Source organism: Sceloporus occidentalis, unplaced genomic scaffold (genome assembly GCF_023333645.1).
Source record: "Sceloporus occidentalis isolate IW3139 unplaced genomic scaffold, rSceOcc1.0.p SCAF_329, whole genome shotgun sequence".
In the NCBI taxonomy this organism is placed as follows: Eukaryota; Metazoa; Chordata; class Lepidosauria; order Squamata; family Phrynosomatidae; genus Sceloporus; species Sceloporus occidentalis.
The window spans coordinates 142,352-165,128 of record NW_028317309.1 but is presented as its reverse complement, the minus strand read 5'-3'; the positions used below and the strand labels follow the sequence as shown (position 1 = coordinate 165,128).

The 22,777-nt window shown below is 38.4% G+C and overlaps 1 protein-coding gene across 1 annotated transcript in view; it reads right to left on the bottom strand.

The window, feature by feature from the left end:
* The window catches only part of LOC149274468 (pro-neuregulin-3, membrane-bound isoform-like), a 144,253-nt gene that overhangs the window by 16,397 nt on the left and 105,079 nt on the right, over positions 1–22,777 (bottom strand). Inside the window, exon 5 of the mRNA XM_089505446.1 lies at positions 13,301–13,327. Coding sequence (XP_089361572.1) covers positions 13,301–13,327 — 27 coding nt within the window. The remainder of the gene's footprint in view (positions 1–13,300; positions 13,328–22,777) is intronic.

The window sequence follows — 22,777 nt, the reverse complement described above, 5'->3', positions numbered from 1 at the left end:
ACCTACCATCCTGGACGGTCTAAGTGAAGCTTGCACAGCTAGCAGCAGATATCACGGGGCTCTACAGCCCTTAAAGCCACAACAATGTGCATAGAAACAGCTGGAGAGTTCCCAGGTATGATTATTGCTATGCCCACCAGACAGTTTCATCTTGGAGTGGACAGAGATGGTCCAGACCTCCTTTCCATCCTTCATGTATCTTTAAATACTCTATGGCTTTCATTTTCCATGTTATAAATGGCAGAAAATGAGACGATATGGGTTTTTCAGCAATATGCGGCTTCCAGATGGGAAGTTGGACGCCATCTATTGTACCTACTTGATGCCATCACAAGTTACATTACATGCAATGTCATCACTGAGGCCTTCTGAGCTCCAGGTGGCTTAAAGGTTGTGAGAAAAAGACACCAGAGTATCATATTTAATGATTTCTTGGGACAACTTGGGACAGGGTGGTGGAAGTTCCTACAATGTTCAATTAAACCTCAAAACAAGACCCAAGGTTTCCAATTTTGAAGTTTAGGTTTATTCTCTACAATATCTTACTTCATCGTCTTATTATCACCCATTTAGTTTGGAAAATAATCTTCATTTTCAGGTGTGAATCAATAAATTATCTCACATTCAGTATATGCTATATGTATCAAGATGGCACATTCCATGTTTTTAAGCGCTCAATCATTAGTGCCCACATATTAGCATCTGGTGACTTGTTAAATTGCTTCCTATAAGTGTGAGTGTAGGAGAATGAGCATGTGGGTGTTACGAACTGAACATTACTTCAATCAGTAACAGAAGAAAAAAATAATTTACTGGGTATTAATGTGATTATTTATTAAAAATTATTTTCTAAAATTCCGATGGAATCTTCAGTTGATTTTTCCCCCCACCCAATCTACTGTTGATGACGTCATCTAAAGAGAAGGAATACGACTTGATATGACTCTAAGTTGTGTCTAGCCGTCATTTCTCAATAGATCATACTTTGGGTGAACTTTTCATATAAATATATGCACCAACATTTGGTGGAGCCATCAAAATGTGGTGGAGCCATCAAAATGTGGTGGACCCATTAACATTTGGTGGAAAACATGACTCCTTCCTTTCATGTCTTTGGGAGAAGCACCTTGCTGATCATTTAGGTTGGGTTACTTCTACATGCTACCCAAACATTATGTGGTCAGCTTTTTGAGGGGTAGGCGGGCAAAATAGACCAGAGCACGATCTTAATTCATTCAACCCATGCCCCAACTAGCTGTCCTGGAAGGGCCACCTGGCACACTGAGCAAATGCCCGGTGGGCCACTGACTGACAGAGCCCCATAGTCACCTGGTGCATCCCTTGGGACTCCAGGTTGGTTTCTTCAACCTATGGGCCAAATCACTTCCTGCTTACTCCCCACCTACTACTGCTTTCGGACTGTCTGCCTCTGGCTCGCTCAACTCAACTCTCACTGGTTCTAGCCCTCTCAGCCCCTGCCTGTGAATGAAGCTTAACACCCAGAAGGTTGAGTGGCAAGTTTCCAGGTTTGGGTATATTAATAGATAAAGGAAATTAGCAACCTTTATAGACACTTCTGTTGTGGAGGCGACACTTCTCATGTTAATTTCAATTTTTTTGACAAATATTAACTTTATTAGGCTTGTTTCTGCATGCCATCATTCACCTGCCTAGTTTTTGGGGGCACAATCACAATTATTAAGTTGCCATTATATAGCCACATCCTAGAAAATTGTCAAATATATTTCCAAAGTTTTTGTCTAAAATTCTAGGTATTTAAAAAAAAAATAAGTAAATTTAAAAGCCTTATTATTAGATTTAAAAAAAAAAAAAGTATGTTTATACATTTTAGACTAAAATATGAAATGCATTTTCACCAAATTAAAATTAACAAAAAAATATGAGGAAAATATAAAATACTCGCAAAATTTTAAGCTTTTATTAATTTTTCTCCGATAATATCGGTATTAACAATGACGCTTTTTGTATGGAAACCTCTAAGGCAACCCAGTGTGTTTAAAAAAAATATTTTTAATATTTACGACTTTCTCAAATTTATTTTGTCAGTATAGCCATTTCGTGAAATATAAACTTGGTTTGCAGGAGGATGCAAAACTATGTATTTTTTTTTCATTTTTTTTTTTTTTTGCTTCAATGGATTCATAACCTCAAGTTTGCCATCAAAAAATGATTTACAGCGGACTATCAGCACATATTTACGATATACTCTGCCTTTTGCTTATCTTCTGCATTTTTTATGTATGTGGATGCTGCTGTAATTTCTCCTGTGGTTAGATATTGCCTTGGATAGTTTAAAAATAGGATTTTTCAATCCGACTTTAATATTATTTGCCCACAGCTTGGGTTAAACAATTTGATACTGTTTCACCATAAAATCAAATGCTTGACTTTTTTTCCCTATGTCAAAATTAATTCGTCCCCCCCTCCCCCGATATATCTCAAATTGCTCGCTTTTCACATTAACAGATGGATATTAATATAAAAAACTGCGATCATTAACTGTATTAACTTCATTTTCCAAGTTATGCGCTGCAAAAGAAATAAAAAAGCTTAACAAGTCATTTTTTTTTAAGGGAAAGTAGCTTTTTCCTCCAATGGGGATTGGCTACGCTTTAGTTAGCGGGGACATTTCATACAAAAAAAAAATCTTAAAAATTATAAAGGATTTGCTTGGTCTAATAATAATATATTAATTTTTTATTTTTTTTTAAATCTCTTATAATGATTTATTCTGTCTGATCTCTCAGGGGATGGTTCTATGCTCATTATCGAATGTTCTTCGCCCATCAACATGGTTCTCGAAACAGAACTTTCTCAACCGGTACCTGCCAAGTAACAAGATATCTGTCAGTCCTTCTTTGGGTCTGAAACCTCTGTGGCCCCTCTTTCTTCTCCTGATGACCGTCTTTTTTCTAGGAGCTCAGAATGTTTGCTGGGTATGAGGGTATCGCAGGGTTCTACAGCCCTAAAAGCCCCAATAATGTGTATAGAAACATCTAGAAATTGGTTATGTTGTATACACCATGTGGAATGAGTTCACTTCCTGGCCAAATAAAACCTGGTGGTAACTGGACACTCAGTGAGGCGAAAGTTATCTAGGTAGATCTATCTCTCTTGAGGTATTGTGTCTCCAATACTGGTGGTAACCTCCTACACTTGCCAAAGGTCTCCAAAACATGTCATGGCCTTGAAAGGGAATGTGATTTTCGCAATATACGGAGACTACATGTGTGTCGATGAAGGACCTTTGGCTTGGCCAATACGTCAGTTTTAGTATGTACTAGACCCAAGCGTAGCCAACTGAGATGTTCACAACAATTGATGGTGCAGTAGACATTGCGTATCTGGATTTCAGTAAGGCCTTTGACGCTGTCCCACATAGAAGACTCATAAATAAACTGCAATCTCTGGGTTTAGATCCCAATGTTGTTGAATGGATCAGGCAGCGACTGAGTGACAGACAACAGAGGGTTGCAGTGTCCAGTGGTGGCTATGACAAGGTTTCCTAGGGGTCTAGCAAGACCCCCTTGCGCATAGCCAACAAAAACTGTTGGGAATCGTGGGCATTGGATTCTCCACCATCTTCAGAAAGTTAAAATAAATCATAATTATATATACTTAGTACTTTAGTACGCATTCATCTGTGGTGGGACTGTTTAGGACAATAGAGTGGCCCTATAAATTGGCTTGAAAATTCGACCTTTTAGCGCCATAATTCTCTGTTTAATTTATAATATTTACACTTTTACGACTTTTTGGGCACTAATTAAAGTGACATCCCGGCCGTCGCGACAAGACCTTCATGCCTCTTGAGATCCTCAGTGAGATTATTTCAGAGCTCTCTCTCTGTCTCTGTATATCTTCGGTGATTGTGGTGAATGTGCTTGTTCAGTAATTATCAATTAGATTTGGATGTAGACGGCTGAGGAATTTTAAATTGCCATTGATTTGTTTGCTCATATTCTTCAATTTAGCAGGAATAAGGCCTGACAACCATTTTTTTTTTATTTATTACTCCTGCTAAATTCCTGCAACTCTAATACTCACTGATTTCACGTTTTCCATCACTGTCACTTCCAACTTAACAATTTTGTTTTCTATGGCCTGCATCTGTCTTCTTGTAAATCTGCCAACATTAAAGGTTTACTCCGGGGGGGGACCCATAGGGGATGGAATATATTGAATTTCAGGTTATTCTAAATAGGTCAGTCTTATTATTGAGCCGTGTCAACTGCTTTATAGACTACCTGGTTGAGTATATAGTCTTTCGATACAATTTTCCTCTAAACGGGTACATTTTGTAAAATAATGTGAATTGGGTAGCGGAAGGTATGAGAATCATGTAAGACTTCATATAAGTGTTTTATATTAGGTGAAGGTAGATATGTACATTCCAGGTCATATATGTCATGGATGATGGGCAGGAACTGGATAATCAGTGAGGAGAAAGTCATCTAGGTAGATCTAGCTCTTCATCTGCAATAGCTCCTTGTCTCGAGAGGTTGAGCCTCTGGGTGCTGTGTGGATACCAGGACTTGGAAACTAGGAGAACTGTGACTCTTCACCACAACAGCCACTTTCAAACTAAGACACCAGGACAGCCCAAGCACAAGACAACAGAAACATACTGAATCGACTGAAGCTAGATTGGATCTAGTGAAGCTAGATGGGAACATTCTGAATCAGCTGAGGCTACACTGGAACATTCCAAATTGAGTGAAACTAGATGGGAACATTCCAAATGGAGAGAAGCTATATGGGAAGATTCTGATGTTGGGTAAGCTAGATGGGAAGATTCTGAATGGAGAGAAGTTAGGTGGGAAGATTCTGATGTTGGGTAAGCCAGATTGGAATATTCCGAATAGAGAGAAGCTAGATGGGAACATTCTGAATGAAGTGAAGCTAGATGGGAACATTCTGATGTTGAGTAAGCTAGATAAGAACATTTGGAATGGAGAGAAGCAAGATATGAACATTCTGATGCTGGATAAGCTCGATGGGAACATTCTGAATGGAGTGAAGCTACATTGGAACATTCTGAATGAAGCAAAGCTAGATCGGAACATTCGGAATGGAGTGAAGCTAGATTCCGATGTTGAGTATGCTAGGTATGAACATTCCAAACCAGATGAGAAATAATTCAGAATTGTGTAAACCTGATCAGCGACAACTGTATGTTTTTTATAAGCTTGGCTTGACCACAGATGTGGACTAAGCTTTGTATATGGCATAATAGGGGCACAAGGGATTTGGGGCACAAAGAGGTTTCCCCTGGTATTTTAGAACCCAAATCCAACAAAATACATAATACATGCGATGGAACTATCTCTAACTATCCTCCGACTTACTACACAATAACAATCGTTTAGAAGTTTAAATAAATGAGATGTGAACATGTTTTTAAACCGACTCAGTTATTACCCATTAAAACTAATTACTTCTCATTAGCAAAAGAAAATAGAAATCAATACGTTCAAATGAAAAGATTAATATCCCTTGTGGGCAGTTTATTCGTATTGTATTTTTACTGGTTAGTTAGAATCCCTGTGTGGGATCCGTTGTATTGGAAAAATAACAAAACATTATCTGGTAGATAACTACAAAATTCCCATTTGCAGAAAGTATTTTAAACAGATTCAGATTTTATGAATATATAGAAAAAAAATAGTGCATTATATTTTTTTAAATTAAAAAAGAAAAAAAAACATTAAGCCCCGCCCTCTCAAAAAATGAGAAAGAAAGGGAAAAATAATTATATTTCCCTTTCTTTCTGATTTTTTGAGAGGGCGGGGCTTAATCATTGTTTTCTTTTTTAATTTCATTTTCTTTTTTAATTTAAACCATGATTTTTGTTAGGAAAATGCTAATTTAAGGGTTTTTTTTTTTGGTTTTTTTAAATAAAACCTTTGTTTTAATTGGCTGAAGTGTTTTGATCTATGTCAGCTCTAAATTCTAGTTATATGACGAAGCATGCAAACGTAAAACTCATGAAGGATAGAAACACATTGATCTTTTAGCACATTATCTTATCTCTTTAATTATGTATGTTCTTTCTTGGGTTGAGCTCCCTCTAGAGGTTACTCAGTGGAAATGTAAGTAAGGATTTGACGCTAATTGTGATTTCCTGATGAAAATTCTTAGAACATGAGGATATTTAGGAAGGTGGAAAGGGTCGAAATTCAGATTACAGAATACTTGAATAATTAAAACTTAAATGAGATTGATAAAATGGATCAATGATCAAAATATATTCTAATTGTATCATTAACAGTGAAGGGTATGGATCTATATTTAATAGATAAGTAGATAACAATCCTACACTTTAGTGAACAATCACCATAGAAATCAATGGAATGCTTCCAGTTATTGCTAGGTGTATTTCCATTTTGCACCAATTCCGCTCGTTCTATACTCAATGTGTCACATGCCCTGTACGGACATTTTCAAGGTTACATGATCATATGTATGCAGGGCCGGCTAGATATGTTTTGGTTTCTCCATTCGTGGCCAATGAGGATAAAACGTACAGGATTCTTTCGACAGCTGCTGTGAGAATTGAAAATCCACAGCTTTCCTTAAACAGATGCTTCGGTTTCTGCCCGCCTTGCAGCCTTCTGTACCCAGGGGAAGTGCACCATGGGCAAAACCTTCATGTGGCCTCCACATTTCCTTGGCTCCATCAATCTCATTGTTTTTTAAAAAATATAAAGTTATTTTGTCTACCGTTGATTCTCTTTTTGCCATTGACAGATTAGGCTCAAAATATTGAGTAATCAGATAAATTCATAGGAATAATCTATAACATGAGTAGGGATTGGTGTTGTCACCAATTGTAGAGTCATTTCCGGGACACTCTTTGAGTGGTTGCTCTGGCGGTGTGGGTCCAGCATGGTCATTGAGTTTATTTGGTTAAGTAGGTAGGAATAAGAGGAAAGTGAGAGACTTTTAAGAACAAAGAGAAAGATGATGGGAGAGATGAGAAAGAAGCAGAGAGAGACTAAAGAGAGGAAAAAGATAAAGGAGAGGAGAGAGAGAGGAAACAGATGGGAGAACGAAGAGAGGCAAGAGAAAATAGAAAGTTGAAGAGATAGAAGACCCAAACGAGAGGAGGAGAAAGAGAGAGAAAGGGAAAGAAAGGCTCCCCGGTTCCTGTTTCCTCCATAATGTTGACTAATATGACCACCAGCCTTACATTTTCCGGGAGTCTTTAGAAACCTGGTCGGGTGGCAACCCTAATGGGGCACGATGTGACACTACAACCCTGCCCACCTAATATCATATGTGCTCCTGCATCCTGATGACCCTTGGAAAATTACAAACATTCTTAACATAACAACTAAAAGAGGGACATTTGACAGTGTAGAGCCAGAAGAAAGTTCAGAGGTTGTTCCTGTGGGGATACCAAGAAAACCCTGTGATTTCACCCCCTTGCATGTTAATACCTGCAGTAACTCCCTTGGGATTGTAGAAGGTCTGCTCTCGATGAAACGTCACATGCATTGGGATGTAGACATCAAGCCCTATGTGCGTTTCCACGGAGCAGAAAGTGCTACCCTCACCAATTCTCGGCCCTACTGTACATAAAACGACAGTAAATAGTATAGACATTGCTTTCGGTCGGCCGTTGAACAACTAGCCCATGACGGAAAGCATAACACTATAATCTCACGCGCAGTCAAGTCAGAAAATAATAGTTTATTAAAGCCAATAATGAAATCAGTGGGTGCTTACTCTGTTCTTGTCACGCTGTTCATACCAGTACATTAGTTTAGAAAAAATGTCATGTGGGTTCACAGCATGAAACCCTACGGAGCAGGTCTCCTGCCTCACTCTAAAAGTCTTCAAAAATGCACACGAGATCCGGTCTCTTCTAGACACAGGACCAGAAATAAGCAATTGTTTGTTGCGTTTTCCCAACCGCGTTAAAAGTAGATGTTCTCTTACACTACGCCTGCCACCGACGGTTAGATATTGTACAATCGCTGACTTTGACACATACTGAGGGTAGGAGTGTTGCTAAGCAATGCATGGTGTTATGCTAAGCCTCTAACGAAGTCAGACGTGCACCTAAAATTAGCCGTCTTCACTATCATACAATAAACAATGATATTTAAAACATGTCTGTTGGATAAACGGAGATGGATACGCTTCCTGATGATTAATGCGCTTAAGCTTTTCTCAGATTTTTTCTTTTCCGGCTTGAAAAATGTGTTTCATGAAATTAAAAACATACAAGTGATTTTTTGTGGTCTGCTAGACCAAGAGATGGACTTTCTAGAGTTAAAGGGAATCATTCCACTCAAACAACGGATCCTGATTTTTAGGTTGTGTTATGGTGGAGATGCCATCTTAGCTTAGTTCTAAAACCTCTTGGACTTCTCTGTCCCAGAATTCAGGATTGATAAGCCATGGGTAAGCTTTGAGTGGCCATATTTAAAAACTAGGTAGGTCAAGAAATGGATATTTGTTGGGCTACCATTTTTTCAGGGTGGACATCTCTTCATCTGCATCATAGGACAAAGCTGTGTATTAAGTTAGGGAGATGACCACTGGACCTTCACTTCTGCCTCCTGAAACCTCATTCTCTTTAGAAGGGCTAAGAGGTGCCTCAGAAATTCTAAAGACAGACAGATCTGACGCCTCCAACGAATCTTAGAAAAGGTGAAGAGGGTTCTACTTTTGTGAGCTTATAATCTATTAAGGGCTTGGAGAGGGCTGAAACATGAGTACTAGAGATAACTATGGTCAGGGGGTCAAGTAGAGGGCAGGTAGCTGGACCTCTTTGCTACAGGTTATGAAGAGCAGTAGTTTAGTTCTATGTCTAGTTCAAAATGGCTGTCATTCTGCCCCTGCTCAACCATGCTAGCATCCGTAGTTACTTACTTCATGTTAATCATCACCACCAGGTCAACCACTCAGAAAGTGATTTGAATAGGGGATGGAGCCTTGCTGATTATGTAGAGATACTATGTGGAATGAGAAGATGGAAGGGTCGTTATGTAGGAAGACGTATGATTTTTGAGGACGGGAGTTATAAATGGGTTAAGTGTAATGTTATTATTGGGACTCTAATGTGATGCTTTTTTGGCTTTAATTAAACTAAGAAACAGGGGAGGGACATGGAATAAGCATGCAGATCCTAAGAAAAGAAAGATGGCGGCTCCCATAGTATAGACATACGGCGTATTGTAATACATACGTATGAGTTATTTTTCTGTCTTAATCACTGTTTTTGTACAGAAATGTAAAATGTACTATTTGGGGGGGGGGGGGTGACGGATCCAATTTAACTTGATAAAGTACAGAGTGATTATAATGCCGTAAAGACGCTTAAATTAATTTTTGATGACACTGAATTTCTCATTAAACATCTATTATTGTAAAAAAAGATATTAACTGTCATAGTAATTTTAAAAAATAAATCTAGTATAATTTGGATTCTATAAAATTCTGTAAAAACTTAGATTTTCACTTTTTTTCCCTGGGTTAAAAAAAAAGTTTTTGAAAAACAGTAAAAAAAGATTTCTTAATTATAGAATATTTCCATAAGAAAAGTCATCAAGTTTTCTTATTTTTTTTAAGAAACAAAATCAGGTTAACCTACAGAAAAAGTAGAATCCACGTATAACTACAGTATATCTAAAAAAAAAAATGTCCTTTAAATTTTTTAATTTATTTATTTTGCTTTCCAGCTGCCTGGATGATTAATCAGTGTACAGGAAAAAAACAAAACATTTTAACAATTCTCTTTTACTAGAAAATAAAATTAAAAATAAAATAAAAAAATTATTTTTTATATATATATTTTTATAAATTTTTTTATATATATTTTTTTATATATATATTTTATATATATATATATATATAATATATATATTTTCACGGCTACATATGAACACAGCTTTGTAAAATACACCTCGACAGGACTATGCACCATCAGCAATTGACTCCGGCTGCTGGCAGCGAGTAGTCTCATGAGACTGTACGTTGATAAATTCCAGCTCTAGATTGTTCTTGGCAGCACTATGTGAAACACCCGGTAAAGAGATACAGAAGATGGCTTCTGCCAAGGTCAGAGGGTCAAGAGGAATTTAAAATTCCGTGTGCCGTGTTTCAAAAATTCAGTGTGCTTCTTACTGATCTACAAAGAAGTGACCATGATCTGAAGCACCCAACGGGGGTCAAAAGTCGCACGTTGGAAAAAAAAGTTTCAATGCCAATTTCATCATCGCCAATATCATAATAAGGGATTTAATAACGTGATGAAGCAACCGCGGTAGAAATGAAAGGCCGCCTTCAAAAGTTCTAGTTTTTATCTTAAGGAAGTGGTCTCGTCAAAAAACTGGTCAAACATCCAGGTTCTGTTGGCTTTCAAGATATCACCGTGAGCCTCAATCCAACAGAGAAGAAGACAATTCTAAGGGTAGGATTATGGAGAAGAGAAAGCCTTCAGAGATAAAGTAAAGATGAAAGATTAATTTACTTTACTCAACGTCGTCTTTTTTTTTTCTTTCAAAAGCTGAGAAGAAATAGAAATTTCAGCTCTTATCTCTGCGGATAAAACCCAAGTCTTCCCTTCTTCTTCTTCTCTCCGTCGACGGGAGGAAGAGAGGTATTTTTGATACCTCCGATACCCTGAGCTACAAATAAAGTTATTAGAATAAAAGAAAAACGACAATTACTTAAAAAAGTTTAAAAAAAAAGTAGAAGGTGGAATTTCTAGGACCTATTTTCATTTTTTTTTGGAGATTATTTTTGTTTTGTTTTCAAATGTGAAAATAATAATAAGTGGCAAAAAAAAATGGGGATTAACATTTCTCCATCGCGGCCTCTTTGAAGGCTTCAATCTAAAATGAGGGGACGTTTCTTGCCTTTGCCACTGGGTTGGCACTCAAGGGGTTAAACTGCTTTTTGGCACAGGAGGTACCAAATATCATACAAGTGCTATTCTGGATATAACATTTTTAGGAACTTACTTTTTATTTTTTTTAAGAAAATGAAGTATAACCGTAGATGTTCAATGGAAGTTAGAATTACGGCGCAACGTAGTGGTCTTATCACTATAGCAACCAATAGAATGTTTCTTGCGGTTGGAGGGTTCTATTGGTTGCTATAGTAATATGATACAATAGCAGCCAGAGAAATGGCTGATACCTGTTTTAAACCCTCGAGAACTAATGGCATGCCTAGTAAGTCTAGAAAATGTGTCCCCAGAGGGCCGGTGATTTATCTGGCATTTTATGGGTTAATGTTGACATTGCAGCAATGAACGCAGATCAGTGAGGGAACTCTTTTTTGCGGGTCCAGGGGAAGCAGGAAGAGTTTCCTCGTGAGGAATGAAATCCCCTCACTGTGTTAACCTCTACCACTTCTGCTGGGAGGCTGTTTCCTTTGTCCACCAGGTAAAACCTCCATATATACCATCTAAAATCTTCTCCCTACATAATTAACCAGTTAGTTATCCAACGTCACATATAAATTAGCAATGATGCAGCCAAGTCACTTACGAATCGTTGGTATGGATTACTTAACCAGTTCCTCGGAAATTCATTACACGACTTCAATACCCGTCTGTTTTCATCCTTCGGCCTAGTTACACATGTGAAGCCCCCCCCAGAAGTCATAGGTGAATGCATTCTCTAGCCTCAATGTGTGGTATTCTAAGAAACGGACAGAGGAGATCAATAATAATTACCCCTGCCAACCAACACCTCGCGGGTGTCAGAAGCCTCTCCACCAAGTACGGCGAGTTCTGAGCCAGCATTGATTTTTTTTTTTAACGCTAATTTAGTTTAGATATTTGGAAAATAAATACACATTTTTCGTATTGGTCATGAAGAAAAAATAATCATTGTAATCAAACTTAGACCTAGCGGGTTATGACTGGATTCCCAGAAATAGCTGAGAAAACGCTCAAATGGAAGATGATGAGGAACACAGCGTTTTTGGCTGTTTCCATGGTAACACACGCTCTCTCCTGAAGGGTAGCACGCACTGTGAGATCATAAGCGCTCGCATTTACACCTTGGAATTTGGGTATGCTACCTGGAACTCTCCGTCTTCTTGGGTTCATGAGGAGGTGGGGATAGCCATATGTTCATAGCTGGGAACTTTTAGGCTCTGGCTCCGCAGGGTGCGGCCAGGACTACCCCCTGGCGGGTAAAATGGGTGGGGAGTATCATCACCCCACTCTGATGAGCCAGAGGATTCAGATGTTTACCAGGAGAACTGGTGCTTCTCGAAAACCCAGAGAGTTCACAGGTATGCATATGCAGACATGGACGCTAGGCATGCATAGGGTGAGGCTTCATGCACACAGGGGTGCATCTAGCCCCAGACAGCCTTAAATGGGCTATAAGTAGTCGGGGAGCTGGCATGGTCAAATGCTGAACCCCTGCCTAGAGAAAGTGATGTGGAGACCCAAGGAAGCATTGTTTCACTTGGAGACTCCAGGTCAAACCTGGAGATGTCCTCAGTATGGTCATATGATTACCTGTTTGTTTTACATAACCCTCAGGTGTCCAGGTTTTCATGGAACAGTCCCAATTTTGGGCCCTTTCCCCTGTAGTAAAAACGGGACAGTGGGGATCATGGGCCAGTTAGGGGACATCTTCTAATCTGAATAGCCCAAGGTATCCCACATGGCCATCTGAGCTCCTCAAGGTAGCTCTTCATTTATGATGGTTGGGTGGTCATGCCCTGACCCAACCTTCTTCTGCATCTTCTCCACCCACTCTCACTTCTGACCACACCCTCCCTATTTCTAGCCACACCCCCAAGCAGATATCCCGTTTCGAAGAGCTGGAATTTATGTTTTCTACGCCTCCCTTCATGCACCTAACGCCATGACTCAAAATATATAAATAAACAATAAATCACTACTACTAAGCCGCTATTTCCAGTTACCAAAACAAATATAAAGATTAAAAAAAAATCGTAGAGATGTTTTGTTAAATTGAGTCTTAAATTCACAATGCATTTAATGTAATTATGGATAAAAGCCTCTTCAATCCACTTGAAAATATTTTCCGCTAGTATTTTTTTTTTCTGCCGGCAACACGAAAGATAATTCTATGTAATTTCGAGTAAAAAAAATACCCTCTGAATTCTGTAAACATTGGATAACATTTCAAAATAGTCATTTCTTAAGGTTAATAAAAATATCTAACAAATACATAAATATATATATATATATATATATATAACATTTTTTTACTATAACTCTCTCTCTATATATATTTAAATATTTTATTAAAGAATTACAAAAAAAATGACTTACCCATAAATTCAATTCCTAAATGGTCAGCTGCTTAGGTGAAAGCATAGAAAAAAATGAAAGAGAGAGAGAAAAGGGAAAGATCGGGTTAAAAAAAGATTAATCTGTAAAAAAAGAGAGAGAAATAGGAAAAATTTGGTTAAAAAGAGATGAATCTGTAATAGAATAAAAAAAATCCATTGGCTGTTTAGGACATGAAAAAAATCCCACCCCACCCCCACCACCTGCCAAAAAAAGGATAATTAAAACTGCTGTTCCGCCTACTCTGTTGAATTTTACATTCATCATTCACGCAGCATCAGAAACAGCATTCTTTGCCAAAATAATAATTTTTAAATCAAGTAAATTTTAACCATATTTGTAATTTTTCAGGGAATACATATATTATCACATGACAGAAAAGCAAGCACTGATAGGTTCTTGCCATAGAGACTGAAATAGTATTTTTTATTACTGAGTTTTACTGTGTGCAAAATTCTTTAGTCTTCTGTCTCATTTGACTCCGCCCCTCGACTGCCTCTACAGAAGACAGGAAGTGTTTGTAAGTACACTTCCTGCACATGCTCAATAGAACTCAGATTCTCATGAATGGAAGCACCCACTCCCACGGGCACCCTTCGATTCATTTATATGAGGACAAGGACTTCGTCAGATAACCAGGACTTCATTAGCATTGCCACAAAGGATCTCCTCAATGTGGTTCTTGACCAAGTCGTCCAAAAATATTACATTGGAACATTGATATTGTAACAATAGGAAATAAATCCCCAAAAATGCTTAATTACAGTATACAACCTCATATTTAACCCCTAGAGTGTCATCTAAGTATACCTTATGTAGCTAAACGTGGCAGCATTCCTTGTGCTTTATATAGTGATTGACTTTCGTTTTCTGCACTCATACTCAGTCACGTTCTGTCACACACTTTCATGGTCTCTCGCAACGTCTCTCTGCCTCCTCCCATCTCTCTCCTTATCAACCTGTTCCTACGTTACGCTGGCCCCAGGATCACTTCCGCATCTGCGAGGAGCCTTGGCGAGCACCACGGGGACAACCTCTTTCCCTGATTGGAGGAAAAAGGGAGGAGTTGTCCCCGTGGTGCTCAGCGAGGCACTGGCTTGATGAGGAAGTGCTCCAGAAGGCCTGGGTAACGCAGAGGATAACCGGTAGAGGCGGATCACCAGAAAAGAAAGAAGAATGAAGAAATGGAGAACAGGAAGAAAAAGAAGAAGAAGGAGAAGAAACAGAGAACAAGAAGTGGGGCTGTGGAGACACGGAAAAGGTAGGGAGACATTGAGAGAGAGTATAAGAGAGTATGGTCCATATGCACAAGTCTACTATTAACTGTACAATCAGGGGCAGGAACCCGATCCCATTGAAATCAATATCCCTTGCATGCCCATGGGTTGTCTCGTTAGACCTCCTGAGACTTTTGCTGTGCTGACTCACGGTAAGTATATGATGTGCCAGGAAAATAGCTGGGGGTGGGCAAGAGGATCCCCTATAAAAGACCTCTGGATCCGAGCCGGCCAACGAGTATTTAAGATATTTTCATCCCACCCTTTGCCGTTGCTCTGTTTGTACCAATTTGTTCTTAACGAATACATTTTATTCTGTTCTCCTTTCTGCAAACACTCATCAATATTAACAACAGGTGTATAACAGGCATTTATTTTTGATGAATACCACCTTCACGGCTTCTCACGCCTGAGAAGATCCTATTAATTTCTTCCGAGATTGCCAAAAAGGAGGCTACATGCATCCCCGAGTAACCTGGGGACAGGACAACCTCTGCTTTCTTACAAAAATGATCCGGCACAAAATATGTCCTATAATTGGTTTTTAGAGCGGTTTTTAATATTTCATGGTTACTGGTGAAGAGAATCCTACAAAGCCAGAAGAAGACTTATTTGTTTGCCATTTTCACACTTATTTTTGTAATCAATCACTATTATGACAAATTATATAATATAATTATTGTTTTTTGGTATTACAAAGAGAAATACTGGGAGTTTGGAGCTATTCTGTTGAAATGGAAAACCAAACAGTCCCGACAACCAGGCTTAAGTCCTGATTGCTGATGTGGCCAATGGCCTGACTCTCGTGGCTGCTGTGTGAATGCATAATGCCCAAATCGGACACATTGCACGTGAAAAAGAAACATGATGTGTTGGGCAGGTGGGACATCCTATGGCGTGTATCTGGAGACATAGCACAGGGGAGGTGTAAGGGCGCCATGATGACAGAGAAGGGACTGAGACGAGGGTTTGGGGTGGTAGGAATAGAGTTAAGAATGAGTAGGACATTAGGGGTTTGTGGGCAATTGAAGGAAGTGGTGTAAAAGGAAAGCCTAGACTCGGAGAGGTCCTTTTTTCCTATATGCTGACATGGACGATGCAGGAACATCCCCCCCTCTTTAATTTTGGTAGACGAGGGGCCAGAACTTATTTCTAGGTGTTGTTTTGACATTGAACCCGGCATTCTGTTGGGATTTCCTTAATGGGGACCCTTAATTCCAAAAGACTAGTACGTGTAGTTGGGATGTTCAGATACCATGAAACCAGAGTAGAATATGGAAAAACCAGCAAAAGAACCCAACAGAGTTCTCCCACCATCAGGAACGCTAGATGGATTACCAGAATGGAGGTGAAGCACGTTATAAGTATGATCACGGAGTTCACGTAGGTTTCCTGTTTGCTCTCCGATATCTCATCTGTACTTTTATTACCTTTCCTCTACTTTACATCCATTTTCTCTCCTTTACCTCCTATTTTCTCCTTTTATTATCTTTCTTCTTCTCTCCTTTCCTTTTCTCTTCTTTCTTCTCCTCCCATTTTATCTCCTTTCCTTACTATTGTTCAGATGTAAGCCCTTCTGTAAGTGTCCTATTTATCTCTTTCCCACTCATTGTCCCTCAACATTCTTCTCTCCTTCCCCCACTTAATGACTTTACAGCCAGTTTGGCAATGGTCTGTGCCTTATCACTCATTCTTGACCCATACATTGCTACTAATGCCTGACCTGGGGTGTTTTCTCTTTGGAATTCATAAAAAAAATTATATGATAATAATGATTTCTTGAAAGAGCTTCCCAGAAACTAGATATTCACCCGATAAAAAAGTCATTGCCATGAAAGGCATGCCATATTTTTTGAATGTATGCCGTCGGACTAACAAAGCTACCCCTCAACAGCAGGTGAGAGCCGAGATACAGCGGAAAAGGCTGAGGTCCTTCAAATGGAACCCTTTTGCCAGCTTGTGCCCAAGCCAGGACTCACCATTGGGCAAACCGGGAAAAACCATGGTGGACCAGTGCCCCACGGCAACACTCACTAACCTTTACCACCCCTGGATACACATAGCGACACGCCAGCCCTGAGGCCGATTTTAATCTCCGGTCCCCCCACCGCATGAAGCCATGCATGGCTTTATAAAATTCTATCTGTAGAAAAAACATTAAGCAAAGTAATAACCTGTATGTCCCTTTCTAAGTGGTTAACTATATATTTTTTAAGCAAATCAATGCACGTTTTTGTCTTTGTTTGGCAATGTCAATTTCATGAATTATTGCATGTAATTATCAACCATTAAACTGCCTGACATTAGTCCGCTTGTTTCCCGCCGATGCATCTCAATTCCCAGATATATGGAAATTAAGGTTAATTACAGGCTAATTCTATACATTCTATTGTTGTTCATCCAATTCTCATACGGCATTTTTCACTGCATGTAAAAAATATATTCATGTAGTAAAATCTTCTTTTTTATTTCCTGTTGGGCTGTATGAGGGAGCTGCCATCTTGCTTCCCCATCACATGGCTTAAATCCCTGCCTCGCCCTACCACGATTGTGCTAATTGCTTTTCAGGGGACCTGCATGCCTGGAAACAATCTCTAGCGCTAAAGGCTGATGCGCCGTCCGCTAAAACAATGCGGGGAGAGAACAGGAAGTGGCTTCCAACTTCCTGCTCGGGCTGACAGGAGATGAAGGCCTGACTATTATGTTGTATTAATAGTGTAATGGACCCAGGAACCTCCTAAATCAGCTGACCTTTAGAAGCTTGAGATATTATCTCTTGAAAAGGCCATCGCCAATAATCTATGTAGGGACTCGCCAAATGTGTCAACCAAATGGCTCTAATATTGGTCGTCGTGGAAACCGTGACTTATTATTTAAAGATATACATAATTGAGTCACCTGCCTTCAAGCAGGGATATCAACCATAACTTATAGGTAGCAAAAGCATCATCTGGAAGGCTTAGATATGGCCACATCAGTGTAGAAAAGGAAAGGGTCCACTCCCGACTTTGTGTCCATGAGAATCTGCTCTTTTACCATGAGACCCTGAGATTAGGACAAAAACCCAGAGACTCAGGGTCAAATCCCGAACGTTCACAAGTATACTAATGGCTGAATGATAAATTAAAGAGGTTTTTTTTAAAAAATATTAGAGAGAGGAACAGAGCAGGATTTTTTTATGGAACCAAGGTACAGAGTTGTGGGCCAACACTGCAGAGGTCTTCAGGGCACATATCTTTGTGGATGCAATTATTTCGGGGGTAGATACATTAAAATAAGTGACTAATTACATTATTTAATTTTTAATAGGTCCAGCATTGTCCTGTTAGGAAGTTCTCTCCCTTCTCCTTCCCATCCTTTAGAAAGGCTGCTGGACCCCATCAACAGCAAGAGGGAAGTGATAACTTATTGGGGATGAATGATCACGCAAACAGGAAGTTAAGATGGCCGCTCCCACGGCATACATATAAGGTGGGATTCCAATACGTATATGTATTTTTGTTTCAATCTTCATGTGTTTGGTGCCTGTAAGCTGTAGGATGCCGGAAGAGTTACAGATCCGCATTAAGTCATTTTTAAATAACATTTTCATGTTCTCCACTTGCTCTTCCTGTACTGTCTTAATCCTCGTCAACCTGCAACCCTCAGTTATCTAAGGGATTCCTTTCTCATTTAAGTCATTTTGAGCCAATGATAAGCCTCGGGCACTTTGTCAATATGAGTTCTTATCTCGCTCTCTTAAAAAAAAAAAAAAAAGAGAGAGAGAGCGACAGAGAGAAGAAAAGGGAATATTAGCATCCTCTCAGAACCGACCCTGACCCGTGCGTGTTTTTTTTTTTTTCCGACTCCGTCGCAATCACCTCTGGAAGAAATGAAAATAAATAAATTAAAATAAAAAATTGAACATCAGATCTGGCGTTATTATACTGGGTTTCCTGCCTGCAAAACAAATTATCTTCTCTCCTCTCTTGGGATGCCCAAGGTCACGGCTGCCTCTATTAAGAATAAATAATTCTTCAGGCAGTCCAAACAACCTAATTTTCCTCCCTTCTATGGTACGGCAGAATAGATCATCCAATAACTTATTGTCCTACGCACTACTTTATGCTATTTCGGGTTATAGGGCGAATAAAACAAACCGAGTACAAGCTACAGGAAGACCTGATTCTTTTTTTTTTCAAAATGGCCACCAAAAGGAATTTCATTTTCTTCCGCATAGATCTTTTTCCCAACTTTCCTTAAATATTATGTCCTACTGACGTGTACACATTAAATTAACGTTTTCCTGTTTTTAAATATTGTACTGTTTGTCTGTAGTTTCTTTCAGTAGGGCCTCTTAACCCCTTAATGACAAAATGTAGTTTTCAATGGGTTTAGGGACCGCCCTTAAGGGGTTAATCTGTTCCCTCTGCTCAGCTCTTGCTGGCATCTTCTCATATCACAGACAAGGCGCTTGCTCGAAGGTCTATTCGTTTAAAGGAGCCTGGGACTGGTCGTAGGCGGTCAGACTGCTGTGATATAATACATAGAGGAGGGGGTTTGGAAAAAATGCCAGCACTCTGTTGCTAAGCAGCACCAGTATCTCAATAAACTTTTTAGTGCAGTTTTTAAGTGACAGGGAGCACTGAGGAATAAAAGAAATGGGAGATAGGTTTCTATGATGAGGCAGCACTTATCTGGGGGTAAGGCAACGCTCACATGGGATTAACCCTTAAATATGTAGTGATAAAAAATGGGTACCATTGCGCTGTGAAATCTTGAATATAATTACCAAAATAGGTATGGGGAAACGTGTCCACGATGAACGAGGCGCTGGTGCAAAACGTTCTCATTAACTCTCTAGTGTCTGGTTTACAGGAAGGATATGGTTAATTTTGTGTTTAAGGATTTATGGATGAGTACTAGGGAATATAACACCTTACACCTGTCCCTCACTAACTAACAGTGAAATAGAGCATCTGGAGGAAACATATGTGAGGCAGATGTCCGTATGCGAAGCAGAATTAATTTTTGGGGAAATTATCTCATGCTGAAAATTTACAGATTACGTGAGAAAATTATTGTCTTAAATATGCACAAATTCAGAAAAAAAAATTGCCCCCCCCCCATTTCTACCCCTAATGTTGATGCAAGGTTAGATTTCATCTTGAAGTTCAGTTATCATGGTACCCAGGAACTTTCTAGATGCGCTGACCCTGAGACTCTTGAAATATTAACCCTTTAATAGCCCATCATGGAGATGAAATGTAATGGCTTTGCTAATTGTATTACCCAAATGGCTCTAATACATTCTCATGGAAACCTGGACTTGTCATTATTTAAAGATACATTTAATTGAGTTACCTGCATTTAAGCAGGGATATCAACCATAACATACTGTGAGCAAAAGCACCTATTTGGAGTCTTATATATGATCACAGCAAAATAGACGGTTTTCTAACATGAAGTACGTCAACAGCCTTTGAAATTGAGAACAGATGCCGTTCTTTCTGTAGAAGGTTGGTAGATCCAGCAAACAGATCAGCAAATATCAAAACGGAGAAAAGGAGCTGACATATGGGTTCATAATTTGGAAAAGCACACAAAATTAACAAGATGATTAGAATTTGGCAGACGGACGCTGGCCGGCAAGATGAGGATCCGTCTGAAGGAATCTCCGAGGCATCGGACTACAGAGGATGGGATCTGTTCTTGGATTCATAAAGTTTACCAATGTCTCAACCTCCATGCACATGTCTAAAAATGGCATGGACCCCCGTCATGACCCCTTATGTTAAATGCCCCAGTATCCCAATTTTATCCTCCTACTGATTGGCTGCTTAAGCTTCAGGAAAGTACTTCCAACGATCTCAATGAGAGTATGTTCCTGGCGCTGATTGACAGCTCAAGCAGCCAATCAGTGGCAGAGAAGTGCCCCCCGCTGAAACCAATGGGAAGTCATTACACATGCGCACGGGGGTCTAAACAAACACCTGTACACGGCATGAGCACACCACTGTGCATTGATAGGGAATGGGGCAAATGCATTTGGGGGTAACCTGCAGAAAGGTACCGCAAACCCATCATATGCATTAAAGTGCAATTAAAGAGGTAGAAATCACAAGGACGGTGGCTGTGGAGGGGTCAGGCCTAGGGCAGCACCCAACATTAATGAGTTAATATATGTAAATAGTGACTCTGCTGCAGTCAGAAAAGTGGTCATCAAATCGACCAAAGGAATGTCCACACGCCGAAACCTCCTAGGTTTCACCAATACTCCGTAGGTGCCACCAGGTGCCACCATTTTCCTACCTACTCTCCACCAACTACTGGCCCATTTTAAATCTAACTGGATCTAGTCCTATCCCCTACATACAGCTTAACCTGGCCCTTCATCTTGACCACAACCTCAGGAGAGGGGTTAGCTACGGTCAGCCATGATTTCCACAAGGCCTTAATGCATTAGGTCACTAAAAAATCCTTATATTTATTGTAGAATATTTATTATGCACACATAATCTTTTTTTTTTGGGGGGGTGACATATTTTTATCTGTTTTATAGAAATAAATTAAAACATTTTTTATTTTTTTTAAATAAAATATGTATATTTCACATTTTTTTAAGTTTTATTTTATATAAAATCTAAGATACATATATATATATATTACATTTTATATAAATGTAAAAAATATATCATATCATATAAAATATAAAATACATATATTTTACTCGCCTATTCAGTTTAATGCAGCTAAAAAAATAAAATATATATCTTTTTTTTACTTTTTGTAGAGTAGTTCTGGATATGAAACATAATTAATTTAGGACTTGTTGTTCCTGTGGATTGTGGGTAATCACATGCAAATTAGCAATCATGTAGAATCATATATTGACTTTTATCCACTTTAACATCCCTTGATAAGCACCTTTAATTAGCTCAAAGAATTCATATTGGAAAAAATATATATCTAATTTACATGTCATTACACCCGATTTCTGGATTTAATGAGTGTTCTATACACAGTGGGATTTTATGCTATAGAGTTTTTTAAAATAGGGGAAAAATATATATATTTTTTTACATATATTTTATTGTAAATGTATTTATTTTAAATGTTATTGGTTTGCTTGCATCAGGAGACATAGCAGTTTTAAATGTTGTTACCTAATCCTAAAAAAAATAAAAATAGATTTTTGAATTTCCACAATGCTCCAAAAAAAAAAAAATAAATAAAAAAAATAATTAATGCTTAAATGGCTAAATCCTCCTCTTTTCCACATTATGCATGACTTAAATTGGTACAAATCTTGTAGTATTAAAGGGATATTGTTATAATCCAGATTATCCATGAACCTAATTCTTATATAATGTTACAACATATTTTTTTTATTAAATATATTATTAATATAAAATCTCCTCTATTGCTAGAGGTTTATCCGTACTCTACTGGGAAAAAAATGCCTGGAGAGTACAGGAAGTAGATTACAACTTCCTGTTTCAACAGTAGAATTCTTATACAATCTGTACTGAGGGATCATGGGAAATGGTGGGGAAATTTGGCCGTATCAGAGCTGGAAAATATAAATCGGAATAAAAAAACCCCCTAAACATTAAATGAAAATAATATTTTAGATCCTGAATTCAGTTATGGCTTTATTTATTTTTTCCGGACTAATCAGAACATAATTTAAAATATACATTATTTTTTATTTTTAACAGCATTCAGATCTTTGTCCGATTACTTTAGTGACCCAGATGCATAAAATATATTTTTGTAAAAAAAAAAAAAAAAAAAAAAAAAAAAGAAATTTTTGGTATTAACAAATACGTTTTTTTGTTCTTTTTTTGGATTAAAGGTCTTTTATGGGGTCATTTATATTTCTATGCAAAAATGGGAAGAAAAGGTGTTTCTTAAACTCAAATTTGAAGATAAGAGCAAATACAGAGATAAAAATATTCAAGGTACTTATCTGTTCTCGTCTTCTCCGGCTGGCCTCTGAAACTAATGGTTATTTAATCTACTTTGAATCAAAAGACGCAACGTATGATAGACTTTTCTTTTAAGTGTGCCAACTGCCTACGGCTGCACAGAAGTTCATATCAGGCCTCTAGAGACTATATGCCAATTATTACAGCTCAAATCGCATCTTCATCCCAAAATCAAAGACTCTGAAATTATTTTTGAAAAGAGTTCAAATTTA